The 23,448-nt window shown below is 32.1% G+C and overlaps 2 protein-coding genes across 4 annotated transcripts; one reads left to right on the forward strand and one right to left on the reverse strand.

Annotated features, from left to right (window-relative positions):
* Positions 1 to 615: 615 nt before the first annotated feature.
* LOC130635586 (uncharacterized) lies at positions 616 to 5,643 on the reverse strand. The gene is made up of 3 exons (XM_057444949.1): positions 2,861 to 5,643; positions 2,572 to 2,641; positions 616 to 2,036 (listed from the first exon to the last, which is right to left on the reverse strand). Exons 1-3 carry the CDS (start codon positions 3,059 to 3,061, stop codon positions 847 to 849), a joined length of 1,461 nt encoding a protein of 486 aa, XP_057300932.1. The 5' UTR covers positions 3,062 to 5,643; the 3' UTR covers positions 616 to 846.
* A 15-nt stretch (positions 5,644 to 5,658) lies between these two features.
* Positions 5,659 to 19,091, forward strand: LOC130635584 (coiled-coil domain-containing protein 191-like). Of its 3 annotated transcripts, XM_057444945.1 has the most exons (16): positions 5,659 to 6,067; positions 9,334 to 9,415; positions 11,125 to 11,172; positions 11,268 to 11,376; positions 11,692 to 11,943; positions 12,443 to 12,639; positions 12,871 to 13,094; positions 13,179 to 13,353; positions 13,898 to 14,088; positions 14,480 to 14,714; positions 15,428 to 15,815; positions 16,130 to 16,212; positions 16,652 to 16,753; positions 17,273 to 17,569; positions 18,506 to 18,660; positions 18,814 to 19,091. In XM_057444945.1, exons 2-16 carry the CDS (start codon positions 9,362 to 9,364, stop codon positions 18,959 to 18,961), a joined length of 2,658 nt encoding a protein of 885 aa, XP_057300928.1. In that variant the 5' UTR covers positions 5,659 to 6,067; positions 9,334 to 9,361; the 3' UTR covers positions 18,962 to 19,091. The 3 variants fall into 3 exon arrangements, with proteins under 3 accessions (XP_057300928.1, XP_057300929.1, XP_057300930.1); XM_057444946.1 differs by lacking the exons at positions 5,659 to 6,067; positions 9,334 to 9,415 and having other exon boundaries at positions 11,124 to 11,172; positions 11,697 to 11,943; XM_057444947.1 differs by lacking the exons at positions 5,659 to 6,067; positions 9,334 to 9,415; positions 11,125 to 11,172 and having other exon boundaries at positions 11,184 to 11,376; positions 11,697 to 11,943.
* Positions 19,092 to 23,448: the final 4,357 nt, after the last annotated feature.

Consider the following 23,448-nt stretch of genomic DNA (forward strand, 5'->3'; position numbering starts at 1 on the left):
TTTTTATATTAGTACTATTACCAATGTAAGGGTTTTCAGCTCCTCCTTTCAGCTCTTACAGGTAAATCTGAATTAAAAAAAAGCTGGCTCATTATGTGTGATATTCCCACTTCAAATAAAAACATACGTTCTATGCAGTTATTGTTATTTTGTAATTAATATTTTCTTTATGCTTTATTGCAGTTCATACTAATTATTCAAATTGTAATCATTAGGGTTGACATCCAATCGTGTTGAAACCAACATTGTTTTTATCCTCAGAAATGTTTTTTTTAGCCTTTGAGTTTTACAAGTTTCTATAAGCATAACAGTCATAAGCATATTCTGGCTCAGATGGGGAAAGTTTTTATGCATGTGCTAAGCATATTACTCAGTGAATCCTTCTGTTGTATGATGTCATGGGTATTTTTTTAAATGCAGTCTTGAAAAGCTTTATTAAACACCAATACAATTTCTGAACGTTAGCATAGTCTAATTCTGACTGTGTTTTCACATAAGCATATTTCAGCCTTGATTACAAATTTCACTTGCTTATAAAAAAATACTCTACTAACCTTACTAATTTTACCATAATTTTCCACTTTAGATTTATGACACAACAAAGAATTTGTTAAAAATATGACTTCTTAGGAGGAGAATTTTTAAAGAAAACAAATACACAGATTACAGATGCTTTCCCACAACATTGTATTGTATTACTTCATAATTTTTACTTCTTGATTTCAACATGCATAAAAAATAATTTTTTGAGGAAACAGTAGTGGCTTGTGTGCAAATGAAAAAAAAACCAATTTTTTAATGTTTAAAAAAGTTACAGTTAACATTTTTAAAAAATGAATAAAAGTCCTAAGAATGCAACTGGACTATATGTTTGTTGTGGGTCAAATCATTAAGCAAGCTCCTACCATTCCATGTATTGAGGAGGTAAAACCACCAACGTACATCTTCTAACTCTCTTTTAGTCAACACAACTTTGTGATGAAGCTGCTCTACACTATATGCTCTCCTAACCAATTGTTCAAGAAATGGCCTACCATGAATAACCGCCTGGCAACAGTAATATAGAGAACCAATTAAAGATAACAATGCCCTTTTACTACCAAAGCCTTTTGTCAACCATTCATCCAACAGTAGCCTGATTTTTCCTAATTTATCAACAGGAACACGGATTTCCATAACATCTGTATCAATGATCAATCCAAGATACTGAATTTGCGTAGAAGGTCCCTCTGTCTTTGAGTGTTCTATATTTACACCCAACTCCTCGCAAATTTCAAAACAAGCTGTTAACCCATCTTGGCACACCGATTCCTTTTTAGGTCCGCAAATAAAAAAATCGTCTAAAGAATGTTGCATGTCCCTTACTGATCCACATGTCATAAAAATCCATTCCAACACATTGGAAAATCTTGTAAATATTCTTGGTGCACTTCTGGCACCAAAAGGTAAAGCTAAATCAACATAATAAAAACCATTCCATTTAAAAACTAACAAATTCCTTTCATTTTCTTTGATAGGCAACAACCTGTATGCTCTTTGAAGATCAAATTTTGCCATTAAACATCCTTGGTTGAATTTTAAAATTTTCTTAATAGCAGCTGATAATCCAACATATGAGACAGTATAGTTTTCAAAAGACACTCCATCATTAACACTTCCACCAACTGGGAAGGACAGATCAGTTATCATTCTCCATTTTCCTAAAGATTTTGGAATTACTCCAAACCTGTTTATGTGCACATTGTCAAAGGGAGGATCAATGTATGGACCACTGATTGTCCCAAATTCTAGTTCATTTTTTAAATAGTCATCAATTATGCTAGAATGTGAATAAGCTGATGCTAGGTTTTTCTTGGCAGATATAAGTTTCAGAGGATTACAATTTAATGAAAACCCATTAGATATTCCATCTAAAACCCAAGATGCATCTTGCAGAGGGCAATTCTTTAAATAATATTTCCACCTTTCTAGCTTTAATGGAGTTACATCTTTGGGAATTGGCATAGTATTGGGATCCTTCACACTGTTGTAACATTCTAAGAAAAATAATTTTTAGAATCTACAATAAAGCACCTGATTTGAAAAGGGACTTTTTCAATTCACAGTAACCCTAAATTCAACTTTTAATAACATATAAATTTTGATTTCCTGGTTTCATATTAAATAAACCAGATAAATAAACCAGATAAGAAACCGAAAATAATCTTAAAAAATGCTCTAATAAGTGTAGCAATATCATATTACGCATATGTTTTTTTTGCATAAACTAATTCGCTCCTAAAAAATTGGTTCTTTGCTGTAGCGACAAAACTGTAACTACAAAAAACTCACTGTCTTCAAAAACTTTACCCAGAAGAATATAGTGTTAGTATAGGAAATACTTTTCTTTTAAACATTACAAGTTCATCTGATAGTTTTAAATATGTTGTTTCTAAATAGTGATTTTTTGCACATCACTGCTAACATACAAAAGACAGCCACAAGGTTTCAGGCTTTAAAGTGACTTTGGCCGAAAATGTGAAAGCAATGAATAACCACAGCATCAAAAAAGGAGACCAAGAATTGTCAAACCTGACGTAGTATGTATATCCAATTTCTTGATTCTTCTTGTTTCTTTTCTTTTCCTTTGATCAATCCATGTCTGCATTAATAAGAAATAAATTGTAATACCTTTCACAAAATATAAAATGATACTAATAAGGAAGCATTTATTTACTGTGGGAAATTATAATGGATATTAAATAAATAACAATTCAGAACTCACTGAGAAGTTTTAACTAAATTGTTAACCAACATGGCATAACAAAAAAAAACACAAAATAATTATTTGAGGAAACTGCTACTAAGCAAAATCTGCTACCTTTATCTTTTTCGAACATTTGATATTGTGCTCAACCATAACTGTTGCAATAATATTTTTATTCTTTTCACACGAATAATTTGTCAAACCATTTTTAAAAAATGGCTCTAGTATATCATCCAATGCAGTTGTAGCTCTTCCAGAAACGTATTTTCGTGTAAGCCACGTTAATTTTGTTGTTAAAAGCGCACTTGTAATCATTCTGTGACAAGACAAGAAGTATCAACCATATATATATAATGTGAGAAGTAGACAAAAGTCTAGAAAAACAGACATGGACATAATCAAAAGTAGTTATTTGTAACATATTACAACTAATATGTAAAGAAATTACCATGTGAAAAAACATATATAGAAAATGTTTCATAATACTTGCTTTTTCAAATTGGTACACTCATAATGACCTTGCCTGTGGGATAGTATTGGTTTCCAACTCGTAACTATCAATGTCCTAAATTGCAGTTGCAACATCATCAACATTGTAAAGTTTTTTGTCTCATAAGGGATTTAAACCAGCACTGCAGCAGAACGTTGCATCATAGTGAAACGTGCTAACCAACTTGGCTATCTTTTCAATGCGAAACATTTTTTTATCATTTGCAATTGTTTGAGTAAAATAATTTCAATCTTTGTAGCATAACTTTTGTTATCGCAACACAGTTAACTTCAAGAAAGGTTACAAAATACGTTTTTGACAAAGGTGAGGGCTGGGATTAAGGGAATTTTCCTCCCCCTGTAAATTTATGTGTGAAGTAAAACCCACGTAAATTCTTTTTCATAAAAATAGGTCATTGGAAAGCTAGAAAGTACTTTTGGTTGCATTTTCTCTCTGTGGCACAAAAGTTTCCACAAATGTATTACAAGCTTTTGAAGGTATTATTAGGCAGGTATTAACATTACTTTTGTTTTGCAAAAGGTATTACTGAACATAAGGTCTAGGTCATTGACTTGGTGCATTAGAGTCCTAAACATAGACAAAGTAATCAACTTACTTAATTTAAAATTTAAAAGCATGTAAGTGTACACTATTCCACTTTGCTCAAAGTTTGCTTACCCAAATGCACTGTTCTTCTTGTTTTGCTCTTTTAGCAACCCTTAACACTCATCTGGATAACCATTCCTGCCCCTTTATTTATTTTGGTTATAATGCATCCTGCTTTTTTATAAGAATATGACTTGTTTGTCGGTTTTTAGGTAAAGAAAGGCTTATTGTTTAAAAAAATAAAGAAAAAAGTACAAAAATAAGAATGATGACCACCAGCCCGGTTTAAATATTGATATTCTTGGGAAAGTGGAATATTCTTGACTGATGTTTCTTACAAAAAATGTTAAATTTGCCTGGTGCCAATTTTGCTAATGGTGTTTAGACCACCCTTTTCAGATTTTTATACTTTCTGTTTTAATGTAGCTGTCAAAAAACCCAATATTCTGTGAAATATTGCAAAGTTTATTTCTCTAAAATTCTCACTTTAAAAAGCACCCAGTCGGGTGTGTGAAGAGTTGGTGTTAGAAAGGGCATCCAGCTGTAAAACAATGCCAAAACTCTCGTAATCATTATACCCTGTCCAACCCATGCTATAGGATGGAAAAATGACGTTAAGTCGAGAACGATGATTTACATCTGAATAGGTTTATTTCCGCAAAAAAAATTTCCTTTAAATATTTAGTTCAAGAGTCCTGTCAGGCCAGATTAGACAGTAAACGTACTGGCAAAATGTATCTGAGCATATGTCTAATTCCTTCATACTTTGTTTTCCAGTAGCTCTTTGTTGCTCATTATTGTTAGAGAAATTAATGGTTTTGTTTTTACTAGCGAAAATTACTGATTATTTTGTATCTAAAATTAATCTTACAAAGTTAACAAACTAAAGCATCCACAAAAATAATTTTTTTATATAAGAATATGCTTTCTAAAATATCAGGAAGTCATTTTAGGGTAGAAACAATAGGTCCATTGTGTTTAGAACAACAGAATTTTGGTATTTTTATAAAAAGGCATATTTTGTTGAAATAATAATAAATCTCTTCATAACCTTCATAAGTAAAATATACAAGAAGGTAAAAAAAAATAAAAATAAAAGTGTTGTTGGTTTGCTAGACATTTACAAAATGATTAAGTGCAGTATAATTGAGTTTAATAGAGTATACAAGGTTGAGTATCTAGCTTTGTTAGCTTACTCAAACATCCTTGATTCTCTGACCCAACCTCGGTTAGTGGCGCCTTAGCTTAGTGGTTATAACTGTCATACTTTGTGTGGGAGACCAGGGTTCAATTCACCTTTGCGACGATCCAATATGGACAAGTGAATGTTAGCATAGCCTGGGTTAACCCATGTCATGTGAGGGTAATTGGGGAGATGGCATAATGTGTGGGCCATTGGATGTTGTAGGGAGTTGTCTGATAGAGCACGGACCCTGCGTAGCTCAAAATGAGCATTAAATACTCTAGGACTCCTCGTCTAAGCCATGGCCCCTTCTAGAAATAATGGACACGGTATATCCCTTGATATTTGTGAGGCTAGCCATGTAAAATATGCACATCTGTTTATCTATCTACCCTCTGCCCACCCACAACTGTTTATTCCATCTTATGATGTGGCTTTCTTATCGTGGTTGTTGGGAATATGGATACTCTGCCCACACACTTACCCGAATATATGAGCAACTCAGTGTATTTGAGTAACAAGAAATTGTCCACAAGAAGAGAAGAAGTTGCCTTTTTTACTTCTGGAATTTACATTAAATAATTCTAGCCAGGTGTGAAAAATAGAAAGCAAAAGTTCGAAGCTTAACAACAAAGACAAAGTTATAAAGCCTGTAATAATAGCTAGCAAAATCAAAAGTTAAAACTTCCTTTATTAGCGAAAAGAACGAAAGTGATGGGAAGGCTTTCGCAATTCAAAGAATCGCATCCAACTCGACGGCACCCCATTCTCGTTTCTAGTCCAAAAGGCGAATGAAGGGTCATAGAAATAAAAAGGGTCCTGGAAACTAGAGTTTTTGCGCACCGATTAATTTTGTGTCCGGTTACACGACAATTATTTTTCATGGTGGATGCCATTCCAGGTGTGCTCCCGTCGTCATGCTGTTAGAAAGGATACCTGTCTCGTTTTTCTACTACTTGTTTTAAGAAAAAACCGCTAGCTCTTACACCATCATAAAGTACTTGTCGCATATCAAAATTACTACAGCCGATGCATACCCAAAGTATACCTATATATATACATTCAGAACACGCGGGCACATGTCACGTGATATTGTTCCCTGCTCAAATTTGATATTCTTTCTTTGATTCGTGGCTGTTTCGCTACGGTAAAGGGGGATTTTCACGAAGCGAATTGAACAGCGAATTCGATTCGAGCATGCACAGTTTTGTTTGTTTTGAATTTGCATTGAACTGTGCATGCTCAGATACAATTCGCCGTGTCGAATTCACCGCTCAATTCGCTTCGTGAAAATCCCCCTTAAAACTGCGGACAAAATTAAAATGGCTTCCACAATTTTTTTTGAAATTTTGTGTTTTTATCATTTTTAAAGTTTTGAAACTTGGAAATAAAAAGTATTAAAATGATCTACTTTTCTCCTTTTTAAATATATAAATATGTTATACATATATATGTGTTATGGATTTAGAGTTATTTTGTCGAACAATCCAAAGTAATGTTTTTTATTCAGTTAATTTTAAGCATACATTGAGGTTCTAAAGGTCGTTTTTTACATATTTCTCTCATTTGGCCCAATAAAAACCCTTTGGACAATTTCAGACAGTAATAAAATTAAGTAATTTTCATTCAAAATATTTAACCTAACCTGTGGACCATAAAAAACATGTTTTCTCAACTTTATTCCAGACATAATGTGGAAGACATCCATCCAAATGATAATTTTTTGGACATTTTGGCCTAAATTTACAAACATTTTTGGCCGCTACGAAACCGCCGTGAATTTTTGACAATGATAATTCGATCAAAGTTTCTATGTTATTCTCTGTGAATAAGGTTTAACTTATTCAAATCAGGCTTCTTTTGAAAACCCAGCTACCCCTTAATTACTATCTCGTCTGTGAGGATAGTATTGGTTTCAAACTTGTAACTAACTAACTATAAATGTCTCAAATTGCAGTTGCAACGTCATCAACAAGGTTTTGTTCGCAAGGTTTTATTTTAGAAAAACGTCTCCTAGGAAGATTTAAACCAGCACCGCAACAGAACCTTGCATCTAAGTACAACTGGGCTATTGTGACGGAACTAATTTGTCAATATTTAATATTTAATTGAAGTTGCTAACCTTTATCTTTTTTGATCCTTTCTCAATGCCAAACTTATTTTAAAATGTATCAATTTAATAAATATTATTGCTTGTAGTGCAAAAGTTGCCATGAATGGACTACGAGCTTCTGAAAGTAAACATTAACATTACTTTGGCTTTGCAAAAGGTATTTTTACCTAATTGTAAGAAAGTATACCTTGGCAATGTGGAATTATGTTCGCGTTGATAAATGATCATGGTGTCTGACATATGGATTATCATATGCATTAACACTTCCCGAGCATAAAGTGGTAATTTTTTCCTCAAAATACTGAACACAATGTTCAGGTCATTGACTAGGTAACATTAAAGTCTTAAATTTCCTAGCTACCATTCTTAATACCTTAGCTTTATACCATAGACAAGGTGAATCAACTCGCCGTATATATTTAATTTGAAGTCTATTACATGCTTTATGTATGTACCAAATTTCTTACCAGGCTAGTCATTAATTCTTATTTCTGTTGTTTAAACAGTAGACCTATTGTGTTTAATCAAAAATTCTAGCCTCATATTTTTATAACGCATGTTCTTATAAAACAAAAAGTATGTAGTTGTACACTATTCTCACTTTATTTAAAGCTTTCTTACCCAACTGTTTTCCTCAGTTTGCTTTTTTTAGCAACCCTTAGCACTTGTCCGGATAACCATTGCTGCCTCTTTGTTTATTTTGGTTATAATGTATCACACTTTTATAAGAATCTGGTTTGTTTGTTGGTATTGTTTGTTGGAGATAAATGAAAAACAATAGAGAAGTAAATTAATGATTGAATTTGTTTCCTTAAAAAAAATTTTTTTTATAAATACACTGGTCGCCCCATTTAACTGTTTCAAATGTGCGCAAACTTAGTGACTACATCTAGACCTCTTAAATTTTTATTGTGTCCAAAAATGTTCTTTTAGCAACTGATCAGAGTTATTTAATAGACTTAAAGACCTAGCATGGTTTGTGGTCACAGACTTAGTAGCATACACCACTTTGGTTTTCCCAAATGTAAATTAAACAAAAGAATGGTGTATGTCACTATTGTGAATGTATTGCAGTTGCACCTTTATAAAAGCGAGATAGTTTATGCATCTTCTGCATCTTCTTTGTTTTCAAAGACAGCTTTGCCTCACCGTTGTCTTACTTTTTATGGTGCTCCTTTGTTCAACTATTTAGTTGTTTTGTTATTTATCTCCATAGTTCTTTCACTTTGTGTATTTTCCTTTGTTTGGATGCCAAAAATTATGCAATTAACTCTGGCCAAACATTTTAATAAATAAATGAGTGCCTAATTATCATAGTTGCCATAAAGTGAGGAGATTTACTTACCATTTCTTTTTGTTTGCTTTTGTTTGTAATAAAGAATTTTAGCAAGGTTGTCTGTTTACAACCAAACAAGCATATTTTACAACAGCCAGCCTTTTAGCTGGCAAAGTGATCAAAGAAATAGTTTAATATGGCAACTGGAAAGAAACAATAGGAAACTAAGAAATTAAAGTACCATTGTTCTCATGGATTCTCTCAATTTTATGGAATGCAGTGGCATGTGGTTGCCTTTTTTCAGTGTCATTATTTTTTTTTAAACAAGAGACAAGTGTCCCAAACACAAGAAATAAGACTTATTTCTTGTGTTTGGGACACTTAGTGTCTGAGCTAGCAACTTTCTTAGTCTTACCCCTCGACTCTTATGAACCAAATAATGTGTAAATTAAAATAACTTTTTTATTGATTTTATTTTAAATAATCTCCAAGTCAAGGTAAAAAAACAGTTTTGTTCACTACCTGGGGTGAAGCATTGTTAAGTAAACACCAGCAATGAAGTTTCTGATCTTTCATGGAATACATTTAATAAAAAAGCCTTGTGTTCCTATTCTGTTGAAAAATATATATTTTATTTGAAAACGATACATTTTTGTGCTAATTAGTGACTAGGTTTATATATAATATATATAATATAATCTTAAACTATTAACCATTAAAACTATTTTTTTATTAATTATTTATTTTTTAGAAATTTAAGTAAATTGTTTCAGACACAACATTTTTGTCTTTCCTCTAAGTTGTATTTCTAAATTAAATGTAACAAAATATGAATATTATTTGTACCCTCTATTGATTTTGCCTCGTTGAGATTTTTAAAATAAGGAAAAACTTTTGTGTACTGAATTTTTATTTTTAGCAAGAAAAACTGACGTAAACAAACTGAGATGGCGAATCATCATACCGATCTGTTTAAATGGAAAAGAAAAACAAATCCAATGGTAAGGTCGTTCATTTTCTCTTATTTTGTTGAGTAAATTTCTAGAAGAAAAATTGATTAATGTTAAATTTTCAAAGTTTTTTTTAAAAAAATAAGTCAAAAGTTTTTTTACTAATGTCAAAATTTAAGTGTTATGCTATTTTCAATAATGTTTTACCAACTAGATAGTAATGATTTTTCTTAAAAGATCAACAAAAACAACAGTTTATACTTCCTAACATTGTTCATAGTATGTTCTTATTCAGATCAAAGAGAGTTAAACATACAGTACCGCCTGTATGTAACTTTACATGTACAGGAGTTTTACGACCTCATGTCACGATCTCAGGTGTACATAAAGAACGTTCATATCTCTTTTGTTTACACACGAACTTAATTGCTTTCTATGTTATCGTCCTATGTGAGTCATAACCAATAAGATTTGATGAATCCTTTTGTTGTCATATGTAACATGCATGTTATTGTTTAAACGTGTTAAAGATTGAGAAGGCTATTAAAATATGTTATTCTAGAAAAAAGAACAAACATAACACTTTATATTTAAAAAACATAATGCTGCTACTTTTAAAACTTCTAAAAATCTAACTTTTGACGTTATTGAGAGATCTAAACACTCATTGTGAGAACATTTCGTTTATGCGATGCGATCTAAAAAAGCTTTTCTATCGCCGCTCTTTGTTCTTAAATTTTTAAAACTCAATCTAAAAAGCATTTCTATCGCCGCTTTTCTTTCCTAAACTTTTAAAATGCGATTAAAAATATATTTTTTATTTCCCTTCTTCATTCTTAAGTTTTTTAAATGCGATCTAAGGAAGATTTCTCATCGGCGCTTTTCGTTCTTAAATTTTTAATGTGCGATCTATAAAAGCATTTCTAACGCCGCTTTTTGTTCATAGGTCAAGCATCTGAACATTAAAACAATGTTTATATTTCGTTTGTTTTCATTTCATGGAGGCTAATTGTAATTTTTATCGAAACGCTAACTTTTATGTTTGTGCGATTTTTTAGGAGTTAGGTATATTATATGTGCGAAATATAACATTTAGCATTGTGTGAAGAGAAATAAAATTACATGCACGCTTCGGTAAAAGACAAGCATCAGAGAATACATAACATTTATAAACGAATGGTTTAACATAACCTTTCATGAGTATAAACAATAGATACTTACATCTTTGTTAAATTTTTTTCTCCTGTTGATCTCTTGAGAACTCCAGCAATTAAATACAGCAATGGGAGACACACGGTTCACATGAGCTAATTAAATTTCGGGAACAAGACATGAATTATATTGTTTTCAACATGCAAAAATAGCTCATGTATTTAACAATAGGTTAACAATAACAACGAAAGTTCTAAGGATACCGAAAGCTCATGCAAAGGTGATAACTATTGCGTACATGTAAAGTTACATTGGGGCAGTAGTGTATAGTTATTAAAAACAAAAAAAGAAAACAAGAACGTAGAATTGATTAGGGTTTTTTCAGTGTTTATATCATGCCCTGACATGTAAATGAACAATGTATTAATAAGTGGTGTTAAAAATACCCTGCATGTATTTTAGTTCTTTGGGAACATGTCTGAAATAAAGGCAATTGATGTGTATTTTATTAACACATAACTGTAAAGCCTGTGGAATATTTGCTCCATACTTACCCCCCTTTCACACAGACCACAAGGGTTAAAATATATAGTCATTACATTTTTAAGGAAATTGGAAGAAAAGGAAAGAAAGATAAAATGAAGGACTGGATAAAAGTTAGTTGTTGTATTTTTGTTTTGTTTATTTCATGCGGTTGCACACTTTTTGCATCTATAGTATGATATAATTTTTTTCTCTCTTTTTTTGTTAGAAAGTTCAAGATGCTTCTGAACGTGCTGCACTTGAGGCATATGGTACAGATATTTTCGAAACAGATCATTTAGGAGAATTTGTTCCAGATGATGAAGCCTTGTATGAAGGTTAGTGTTTGTGAAATTCTAAAAAATCTTGGTTTTGTGTGGCTCGTGCCAAACAGTGAAAATTCAAGTGTATAAAGCAAAATGTAAACTGTCCCGAATGTCTGTATAACGTAAAAAAATAGGTTGTGTGAAATGTATATGTAGCAAGTTTCTTGGCCTGTTAAAGTGGACTCAGCACAGGGCAGAACGTATTTCATCATATTTTTTGCATTGTTAACTATTTCTTAGCTGTACCCCTCTCAAAAATAATATTGAACAACCTACTTAACTTTGTTTGTCAATGGCCTATACTGTTTTTTTTCATGTTTGTTGTAGCACAGGAGTTATTAGATGGATGGTTGCAAGAGAAAATGTTTCCAAATATGCAGCATGAGTTAGAACACAAAAAGGAAAGTTGGTCGTCTAATAAAAGATTAATGTTGGATGCTGACACATATTTACATAGTGGTAACAAAAACAAAGTAGACTACCTGACAGACTTTCGAAACACTTTCTTAGATATAGACACAAATCATGAAGAAGAAGAAGAAATCCCAAAACCAATTTTTTTTCCTGAGGCTGCTTCAGGTAGTATTTTTTTTGATTTACTCTTTAATTTGACTTATCTGGGGAGATTTTAATTTAGAGATTAAAGCTGCTGTCAAACAGAAAGGTCTAGGAACTTAAAATCTGGATTAAAAAATAAGCCAATCGAAAAATTAGTAAACTTTCCTTTTTTCATGGATTCCTATTTAACTGTAAAGGTTGTAGTACTTTCAATCACAATTATAAAACTTTGTAAAACTTCAGGAAAGTGAAAGAAATTATTTAAATTTAGCTGAGAAATCAACGAAAATCAGAAATATTTTTCTTAAAATCTTACTAACAACAGTCTTTCTTATAGTCACGATACCTTGTTTAGATATATTTGATGTATATATATGATGTGAATTTGTGTGAAACCAAGTTTAAAGATCATATAATGATTTGAATCATTTTGAAAGCCCTTGTTTTCGACTTTGTCTTATAGATTTCATTAGTGTCAGTAGTTTCAAAATGTAACAATTATAAGTTTCTGTTATTTTAGCTGCACAAGATTATACCAACTACTTATTGGAAGTTGGCAATATAGATAACGATGATATTGATGACAGCTTAGTAGTCCAAGAAGTTCTACGAGGGATGATGAATAAAGAGGTTGTAAAAAACATCGACCTTGGGATGAAGCCACTTGTAAGAAGGTTAAAAGATCCAGTACCAAAGATGAATTTAAGACATCAACAGGTATTTTTTAGTAAATATAAAAAAATTTAAATTTTGGGCAGTGTATCTTTACTTCTTATTGTTTACTCAAATTGTTTGTGACATAGTTGGTTTGGATAAGGGAGTTATAACTGAAGTGGGAACTGAATTAAACAGGAGTCTAGGTTTACAGGTGGAAGGGAGGGAAAGGACTCAGAGGTTATCGTTACTACTTAAAACACAAACAGTTTTAAAAGGACTTATTTAATTTAGGTGAAAATGAATGGTGCTGAAAGAAAAAGTAAAGTTGCTGCAAAAAAGTTAGAACTATCCACTCAAAAAGAAATAGAGCAAAAAGCCAGGGCTAAAGTAGCAGAAGAAGAAAAACAAAAGAAACTAAAAGAGAAAGTGGAAGAAAAAGCAATTAAGTTAGAAATGGTTAGGATTAGAAAAGAACTGGAAGATGAGAAAAGGAAACGATTTGAAGAATCTGAACGGTAATATTCTCTTAACTTTCAGGTATATGGCTGGATTAGATTAAATAGTTTTTTTTTCTTATTTTTTACTGGTTACTTTCTCAGAAAAAAGAAGATTCTTGATGAAGCTAAACTTCAGATGCAGAAAGAATTACGTAGAAAGAAAGAACACAGAAAAACCGAAAGTTTAAGGAGAAAAGAAGCTGAAGAACAGATGCGTTTGCATGTAGAGTATGAAGCTGAGAAAAAGTCACTCAAAGAGCTTAAACAAAATATGCAAGTATGTCTTACTTTAAAAACGTTCATAACATGCCAGGACTTTTCGTAAAAAGGTTATTTTAAGCAACTGATTTGACAGAAAATTTTCAAACGGTATTTAGCCATATGTACACATCTGGCTATTTGGTACAATGTGCTTGATATTATAGCTGCATGTTGTTGTTATTTATGCGTTTAATTTATTTTCAAATGGATCTGTGTAGTATTCTTAAAATTCTAAATGAGTTTTTTTGATGACTGAATGCATCACTCACTAAAAAGAAGAATTCGCACTGGCATAGCTACTAAAGTTTCACTCAAACCTTTTTTGAAGGCGAGCCAATGTAATAGAAATTAATGATACACATTTTGTACCCAAATTTTAAAGTTCTGCTTGTAGATTAATACTCTTTTAGCAATAGTTTCCAGACCATATTTTTATTGCATTTTTTATAAAATTGCGAAAATTATTTTTATAAAAATTATTCAACCTATGTAAAGAATATTTTAACAATATCTTTTTTTTAGCGCAATAAAACATTGTGTTTAACGTTAATTCATTTTAGATATTACACAAGCACTTCTCTTTGTGGTATAATCTGGTTCTCGAAACAAGAATAAAAGTGGGAAAGGCACGTGCTGTTGCAGATTGGAAGTGTAAACTTAAAGCTTGGAACGCATGGAAGGCTTATGTTACTTGTGTGCGTTCTAGCGAGGAGGCAAGAACTATTGAACAGAGTTTAAAAGAAAAATACAGGTATTTTCTTTTGTTTTGTTTTTTTTATGTTTGTTGAAATTAAAAAAATGTTGTATAGGCACAGGGGCTGATACAGGTCAATTTAGACCCAGATGGAAACTTTGTTACTTCTTATAGTGATGGATAGGGAAAAATGTGGTAGTAACAGTTCTAGATCTTGTAGGTTCACTTTAAAATATTAACTGTTTGATATAAACAAATTGATTTTCTCGTTTCCTGAAAAGTAATTTCCTGGATTAACCCTTGAGGCATGTCCACAATTCTTATGGCTATGCCTGAATGTAAACTTGTATTATCACATAACTCAAAAAGAAGAGTGTGTGTTTTACTAAATTTCTTTTAAAATACTAAAAGCCACTTTTTTCTTAGCCCCTCTATTCTCAATTTTTAGGAAAGAACAAATGGCTATTAAATACAGCAATAAAAAACTGCTTCATACTTGTTTTATATCATGGTTAAAATATGCACGCTATCAAGTTGAGAAAAAAATTCTACTTGCTGAACATGAAAAGAAAGCAAAGAAGATGGCCATGTTTCTTGAAGCAGCTTCGAAAGGATTACTGTGGAAAGACAAGAAAGAATGTATTGTTTCATCAAATGAAAAAATTGTTCTTACCAACGAAAAGGTATGTAGAAATATTACATGTAAAATGAAATGGTTGTTCTTTTTTTATAATGTTTATATTCATTGCTGTTTTTTTGAAGCGAAAAAAGGTTAATCTAAATTGTAATCAGATAGGGGAAATACCAGAAAGTTGCAAAGTTTAGAAATACCCTTTTTCCACCAAAGATACCCTTTCCACCAAAGATACACTTTTGCCACGAAAGGTACCCTTTTTCCACCAAAGATACCCTCTTTTCCATCAAAGATACCCATCAAAGAGACCCTTTTTCCATCAAAAATACCCCTTTTTCACCAAAGAGACCCTTTTTCCACCAAACATACCCTTTTTCACTAAAGATACCCTTTTTCCACCAAAAATACCCTTTTTCCACCAAAGATACCCCTTCTCACTCCCTTTCTCCTACCAGAAGTCACTTAGCAGCATCAGTTGTAGCAGTTCTTAAAGGTACCCTCAAGACAGATCACAAAAACAAATAAGAAAACCTCTACATTTGAGTAATGTTTATTTTGTGTCGTATTCAGTACTACCAATTAAATGTTTGGTATGGTTTGGTAAAAGCAAAGAACTTTTATAATTCATGAAATTTTAAAAAGAACAACCCAGTGTTTGGTGTTAAGCAATATTTATTTTGTTGTTTTACAGAGTTTAGGTATCCTTTCCATAATTTCTTTGCTAAAAACAAACCAGCTTTCATGTTTTTATTTTTTAAAAAGGTAAATGACCAGCAGCTTCATCAGACACATCTCCGTAACAAGACACAAAAATTACCAACAGGTAAATCTCACTTCCAAAAACACAAAGAAAAGAGAAATGAAGAAGTGCACCAACATAATAAAATGCCATGTAAAGATGTTGAAAATATCCCGAGACAGAATTCTGTATATACTAAGAAGTCTGTGGTGACTGAGAATTACATGATACAACATAACATAGCAAAGTCTTTTTCTGCACCACTGATCAAACATTCTATTGGTGCAAAGAATGATGTCTTACATGATGCGAACCCCACCAGAAGTGACCCAGCAGAGTCAGTTGTAACAGTTCCCATTAAGCACTTTCATGTCCGATCACAGAAACAAACAACAAAACCTCTACATTTAGGTAATGTTTATTTTGTGTCGTATTCAGTACTGACAAAATTCCAAAGTAAAGCATTATTTGAACTCCCTTAATCCTTATTAAACTTTAAACAACTGGAATTAAAAAGTTACCAATATGAAGTAAACGTTAAAATGTTAAAAAATGCATTGTGGGAATGGTGTATGTAGTCAGCTAAACATCACATCTAACTGAAATCCTAAAACAATAGAAATCTTATAAACCTTCTGTATACAGAATGGTGATAGCTAATAAAAAACGAGCGACTAAAGCTTTTGAACAAATCTTCTCAATATTAACCGAACTTCTTTTCTAAGCTATGGAGGAACGTGAAAGTCAAAGAAGGGAAAGAAAAGCACAGCTGGAAGAACAGAAAAGAAAAAAAGAAGAAGAAAAATTAGTTAGTTTGCATTACCTTTCTTTAATATCACCACTTTTCAGCTTGTATTTATTTATTTTCACAATGTATATTAAGATTAAGTCTTTATATCGTGAGTGTCTTTCCTTTGGTCAATTTTTGATGTGCTTAAGGATAACAGAATACTCTTTAAACTCAAAAACTTTAAAAATGTTCACCGTTCATTGCTTAGTTTAAAAAACCATCCAAAGTAAGGTGCTGGAGACTTTTAAAAATGTTTTAAATTAAAGAATTATTTAACGTTCTCCACTGCCAATGACAAAAAGTCCTTGCATCTTTCCCTGAAACCATTTAGGGGTTAATCCTTTTTGTGACTCCGAGACAAATTTTTATTTGGTTCAACAATGAATTAAATACCTCGGCAAAAAAAAAAGTTTTAATGTTGAATGTAGTGAATACTAATTTGTTTTTATTTTGATAGAATGTATTACGCAAACGTGAAGAGGAGAGATTACGAAAGGAGGAGTTAGAGAAGGAAGAAAAAATAAAGCAACGGAAAGAGCAACGCAGGTTGGAAATACAGGTGAGATGTTGTTTTGTTAAGAAGCAACGCAGGTTGGAAATACAGGTAAGTTGTTGTTTTGTTGAGGAGCAACGCGGGTTGGAAATACAGGTGAGATGTTGTTTTTCTTGAGAAGCAATGCAGGTTGGAAATACAGGTGAGACGATGTTGATTTGTTGAGAAACAATGCAGGTTGGAAATGCAGGTGAGATGATGTTGGTTTGTTAAGATATTGAGATAATGTTGTGTTGAAATAATTTTATCACTTCTTCGAAAAAAAAATGATGAAAAATATAATTATTATTTACACTATGAAAGACTTTTTCATTTTCTTTTTCCTGGTTAAAATTATTTGTGAAACATTAAATTATTATAAAAAAATTCTCAACTGCAATCATTAATAAAGTTTATACCGTTAGTGGTTTAGTTGTGAGTTTTGCTTGTTAGTTTAATTTGTTGTTATGAATCAACACGAACTGCGATTCCACGAAACTTAAATCTGCATATCGCCTTTCTATTTTTAAAGAATTCTATTTTTAGAAAGAAAAAGAAAAGCAGTTAAGACAAGAACAAGCTCGCATCAAAACAAATCTCGCAACCACTCATTACCAGAACTTTTTGTTGCGAAAATATGGCTTGGAACCACTAAAGCGATTAATTCAAGTAGCACAGTTAAATTTAGAAATAAGTAATAAATACTGCAGTGGAAGGTTACTTAGAATAGTATTCGTGTCATGGTACACAAACACAAAAGAAGTTGTGACTGAAAAGAAAAATAAGGCCGACTATTGTTACGAGAAGATCTTGTTAAAAAGAAGTTTAAGGTCATGGCAAAAGGTTAGAATTTCTCTTTTGTTGTTAACATGTACTTAGGTTGGTCTTGAAAGTATTTGTGTTTGCCGTCGCCTAATTGGGTATTTTAATTGATAACCATGTTGTAACACATTACTGTTGTATGCGAACTAAACAATAGATTGTAAGGTGTCAGTTCAGTTAGGTAACGAATGTATGCCATTTACATTGGATTGCCTTCTATTAAAGTTTACATCCAACAAGTTAATCTCAGAACGCTTTATAATGTAATTTAAGTGGCTGGAACATATATACGAACATGTTGCGAATGTATTTATTTTACCATGTAGGCGATACCTTCTTCATTGGAAGGTCGTCTATTACAGTTTACCTCCAACCTTAAAACAAGGTAATCTCAAAACACATGTATAACATTAGTATCGAAGAGTATTTAAGATTTGTTACTCTTCCTAAAATTAAGTTGCTGAAAACTTAAATCAATAATAAGGTATACCGGCTCCAAAACTATCATAAACTATCATATGCTAAAACTGTGTCACTTAACCCTTTCATATAACTAGCCCACTCCTGAGCAATATACGGGTGTCAAATTTAGATTAAATCTGAATAAGTTAATTTGAACGAAAAGCTTTCTCAATATGGCAAAGAAGAAGTGACTAAATTTGAATTTCTGGTTTTTGCAATGTTAGTTAGCAGAACAAATACTGGGAGGTGAGCTTGAAGCAAATTCCCTTGAATTATAAAAAAATATGCACATGGTTTTTAGATGTTGAACCCATAACCCGGTGACGACTGTTAGTGTGGCCTGTAAAATCTTCTTTTTCGTGTTAAATATCAACAGTTACCGTATATCGGCATCAACAATTCTTTCTAAAATCCGTTGCACATCTCTTATATCTCGAGCTTAAAACTGTGAAAAATCTTTCAGTGTTTTTCCATGCAACTGTATGTTTATTCTAGGTAAGATTCAACCTGCAAATGTTGAACAAGATAGCAAGAAAACATAATATCCAACGGATAAAAAAACATGCTTTTAATGCATGGCAAGATTATGTGACAGATGAACGTATTTTAATGTGGGCGAAAGAAAGTTCAGCAGATGAACATAATCAAGCGTAAGTTATGAAAGATTTTAACATATCAGTTTTACATTAACTTTCAGTATAAAGAAACTGATTATGTTTTTTTTTTCAAAAAGGTTCCATTAATTTTTTCTTCGGTCATTCCTTGTTCTAAACATTATTGAGCGTATTTTGCTTTGTTTTTAGACGTATAACAAAGCTGTATTTCCATACATTGGTTAATTTTGTAAGCTTGGTAAAAGAAGAACGTGTAAGAGAGAAGCGTAAAAATGATTTGCGAAAAAAAGTGCAACAATGGTTACCTGATTTTCAAGGTAAAACTGAAAGTGTTTAGCATTTGCTATTATTTGGCAGACGAAACAAATGAAAAGATATGGCTACCTTGGATAGTTTGAGGTCGTACGTTTTAAATGATAACACCGCTGATATTTATGCATTGTGCAACAGATTTCTTTACGTAAAAATTAAACACACTTTTTTTTAAAAAGTATTAGCTTCATAATAGTGCTTATTCATTTTGTTAATCTTGTGCTTTTTGTTACTGCCTGCTATGGAGTATGATTCTAATGACAACGATGAAGAAACAATTTAAGCAAAAAAAAACATTTCTGTATAAAAAGTGTTTTAAAGTACTTTTCTACATAGAATGATACATCGTGTGCCAGAAATTAAGGCTCTGTTCTGTGTTAAGGTAACATCCTCCCCTAAGGTAACATCCTCCATCATAAACATTGCTGATACTGTGGTAGTATCAAATGCGTCCACACATTCCACTGTTAACTATATTTTTTAAAAAGTTTCACACCATACAAGCTGTTATTTTTATTTATATTTTATGTAAACATTTTTGTGTTTAGATTCAATGTATAGCTTATAATTCCTTAGAACAAATGGGATATACTTCTGTTACTTCGACATGCTCCCCCAGCCTATACATAAGTACAAAATGGGGTGAATCAGATACAGCGATATTTACTATGAAGTCACCAGCGGTAGGAAACATATTGAATCCAGAAAACGCCTTTAGGGGGATTTGTGTAGTCAGAATTAACCTTTTTTTAAATCAAATTCTCTTTTTAATGGTTTGACGTTGCTTAGGAAATATTTCTAAGAGTCCATAAAGGATGTTGTGTCCTCTAAAAATGAGGCTCGCCCTCCTTATAAAATTGTGTGTTTGGCTTGCATCATTTGTGACGAACTGCCCTTTTAAATTAACGACAACCAAGTTAAAAGTTAGGCATGTATCATTCTATGTTGAACACCAATGAAATTTTAAGTTTAAAATATATTTATTATATAAAATATTAATTTTATTATGGAAAGTGTGTTGTATATTTTGATTTTATTTTATTTTTCGACTATATTTTTAGATATTATTATGATTATTATTTATATTAATATATATATGTATGTAAAAAAATGCGAAGAAATATGCTTTCAAATCTGAAATTCTTTTCATGAGAAATATCTTAATGGAGCTTAGTTTGGTTTACATGCCAGTTTACGAGGATTTTGAGTAAATTGCTGAAATTGAGTAACGAAATGTTTCTTAGGATACTATGCGCAAAAACTCTTACCGGCGAAATGTGGATTTGACATACTAAATTTAGTGCCGTTAATGTAGTAGAAGCGCTGGCTAATTGATAAAGAAGTGCGGTAGAAAATTCGTTACATTATCTTACCCCATACCTTAGTCAACGCCAGACCATTTGAAACAAGTCCGTACTACATTTTTTGTTACGTATATAAATACACGCGGCGCCATAATAATAAAAACGTCCAAAAGGAGCGAGTTACTTATGGGGGGCTGAAAAACGGTTTTTAACTTGAGTGACTTCCAAGAATGTCGAGCTGAGGGCAGAAACAACATCTTAAATTATCTTAAATATCAATTAGGCATCCGAATATAGCTAAAAATGACAGAAAAATTCCACATATATATATATTGAATATCATAATTTATTCCACTTACCTTGCTTCTAACTCAAGTTTTCTAATAAAATTAAGTTCAAACTTTTTAAACTACAATTGTTGCCAAAAGTAGTTGGGACAAACACAAAAACTGAACATTAGTGGCAGAAAAGGCAATAGATACAACTGTTCTTTTTACCCCTCCCCTTACACAATGTTGGAGAGTCATAGCAGCAAACTTCTGTCTTCAAAAAACCTGAGCGCAATATTGTCTGGACACATATATTGAATCGTTTCGCAGCACCTTAAAACGTCGAAAGTCACCAGCCATTCAACATGACCACTGTCTTGGTGTGGCTTTTGAATTTACTCGCAAGATTTAAAAAGATGGAAAAGTCAGTTTGTAAACTCAAGAGGCCCTTGCTGAAAATCTACTTTGGGGTAAAAAAGGAGAGTTAATCTCCCGATGGGGTAAAAAAAATCCTCTGTACAAATCTCTCTCCGAGACGACGAGACGTATGTTCACATTAGCTTCTTTTATTCTTTTATAACAAGAATGAGTACTTTTAGTTTATTTGCAATGTGTTAGTTACCAGTCTGTTATTTATTTCGTTATTTATTTAACTCTGAAATTTTTAGTCTTATTTTTAATTGTATTTGTACTTTCGCTTCACCTCATTTGACCACACCCATAAGAACCAGGTACAACACACAGCACACACTACACCCATAGCTACAATGCCACCAATAGCCATATCGGTGTCGTTGATAATCTAAAGATGAGAGGAAGAAACTTTTAAAGCGCGCACTGAAAACACCTACGCTACGGTAAGAATTGAGTATGGAGGTACAATCTTTGATGGCAAATTCATACATGAGAGCTAATTGCTTTTAGAGAAGAAATTTTCGCGGTGATTTAACCTTTTTTTCCACGAAGCACGTCAAAGCTGCTCAACCACAAAATTTCGAAAAAAAACGCCAAAATTTATTCTTGCGAGGAAAATAAAACACATCGGTAACTTTTAGTCAAAAATATTGTCTAATAATTTACTATTAAATTTTGCGAAAACTTACTTCTGCGAGGTGTAACTCTGGAATCTGCGAAAACACTTTAAAGTTAATTTCCAAAATTTCGAAGTGATTTTTTTACTGCGAATGTTTCTTTCAGCGAATGTTTCTTTCAGCAAAATCTACAAAATCTAATCTGCATACAATTTTTTTCCGAAATCACAACAATCATTCTAGCGAAAATTTCAGCTTTGAAAGATGTATTTCCCCATTAAAAAATACAATATCAGTAAAATTTCAATTGTTTTTATTTTACCCATTCCAGCCTCTTATAAATTTATTCTTATAAAATATGTACCAAGTACACACTATGCACCGCACTTTGCAATGACTTTTATGTGGCGTTCTTTTGGTATGTGAGAAACTGAATTGTTACAAAAGTATCACTTTACCTTGTGAGCTTACACAGCAGTCGAGTGATAGTGTCCTCGTTGGCTAACAGTTTATCATGCGCAAATAAGCCTCTTGTTGGTTGATACAGTTAACTATGCGCAATGTGATCAAAGCATGCATCAAATGAAATATAAACGTAACCACCCATTTTGGATGCATTTCAGTGTATTTAAATTTTTACCAGACGTCGGTTTTCTTTTGATCTTGTTTTCAAGACAAGAAAAATTTAACCGTTCGGTTGGTAAAATCGTAAACTTTAGCAACACGTGAAATAAACTTTTATTTAAATTCTTTCTAAACATACATTACGATAGAAAAGTTTAGAATTTTTCTGAATGTTTTTAAAGAAATATTTCGCGGTATATTCCCGCCTTTAGTAACCTTTACAGTTTGATGCTAGGGAATCTTTTGGGCAAGCTTGCGGTTGTTAAAACCTAAAATGAAAACATCCTGAATTCGTTTTTTTTTCCATCTATTATTGTGACTTTTAAACTTTTTTTCTTCTTACCTGGAAGATATTTTTCCGGTCCCGTGAGAGTTCAAGATAGGGTCCATTGTATGCATAGTAATAAAAATCTCAATTATTTGGCATTTTACGGTCGATTTAACTATCAAAAAGGTACGCCACAGCTTCTATGGAAAATTAAAGAAAACAACATTTTAATGACGTTCCTATATTTATGCGCAAATCTGCAGTGCAGTTCACTAGCAAATTTGAGTTTCTAGGTTAAAACAAAATGCTTCCCCAGCTTAATTTCATCCAACTGATAGAACAACATGAAGTCTACCCAGTTTCACTACTCCAATGGAATATATTTTCACTAAAATTAAATATCGCGATTTTTTGTCTTTCTACCGAATGCTTTAATTGCCACTGACGCCATTCGCGAAAATAAAATCTTGCAAATTTTTGTCAAAAAAATTCGTGTGTTGTAATTATGCCAGGTGTAAAATACGAGAGTCAGCAGTCAGTTACTACGTTAATGAAAGAGTTGACGATTCCTCCGATAAATTAGGTTAGGACACATACTTTGAGGTTGATGAAGGCGTCTCCAGTATTTGATTATTAGTTGTGATAGAACAAAAATAGTAAACCTGCAAATTATATAATAGTGTTCAGCCATTCGCAAATTTAAATCCCTTGCGAAAATTTATTCCTTTTCTTCGCCCATTCTGCCTGAATTGAAAAGGAGAAATATATATTTTTCAAATATATGCATCAATTTCAGTTACATCAAGTACTTCTGTTTATTTACATACATAAGAAACATAGCATATCCAGCAGGATGCGTTTTTTTTTGGGCACCATGCGAAATTTTGGAAAAAATGTCTGCCGAAAACTGTTAACGGCAAAAAACACAATACTTTTATGTGACCGTTTCATTAAGCGGCCTGTTTTTTGGTCAGTACGCTAAATTTTGTCGTAAATGGAGACAAAACTCAGTAGTC

This window comes from Hydractinia symbiolongicarpus, chromosome 3, assembly GCF_029227915.1.
Source record: "Hydractinia symbiolongicarpus strain clone_291-10 chromosome 3, HSymV2.1, whole genome shotgun sequence".
Lineage (NCBI taxonomy): Eukaryota > Metazoa > Cnidaria > Hydrozoa > Anthoathecata > Hydractiniidae > Hydractinia > Hydractinia symbiolongicarpus.

Bases quoted from the DNA above. Each gene is read 5' to 3' on its own strand.
- LOC130635584 (XM_057444945.1), top strand. From the start codon at position 9,362: ATGGCGAATCATCATACCGATCTGTTTAAATGGAAAAGAAAAACAAAT. The intron at 11,944-12,442 runs GTAGTATTTTTT...CTGTTATTTTAG, and splicing joins TTTTCCTGAGGCTGCTTCAG to CTGCACAAGATTATACCAAC. The intron at 14,715-15,427 runs GTATGTAGAAAT...TTTTTTAAAAAG, and splicing joins TTGTTCTTACCAACGAAAAG to GTAAATGACCAGCAGCTTCA.
- LOC130635586 (XM_057444949.1), bottom strand. From the start codon at position 3,061: ATGATTACAAGTGCGCTTTTAACAACAAAATTAACGTGGCTTACACGA. The intron at 2,642-2,860 runs GTAGCAGATTTT...TTATTAATGCAG, and splicing joins AATGTTCGAAAAAGATAAAG to ACATGGATTGATCAAAGGAA. The intron at 2,037-2,571 runs GTTTGACAATTC...TATTTTTCTTAG, and splicing joins GGATATACATACTACGTCAG to AATGTTACAACAGTGTGAAG.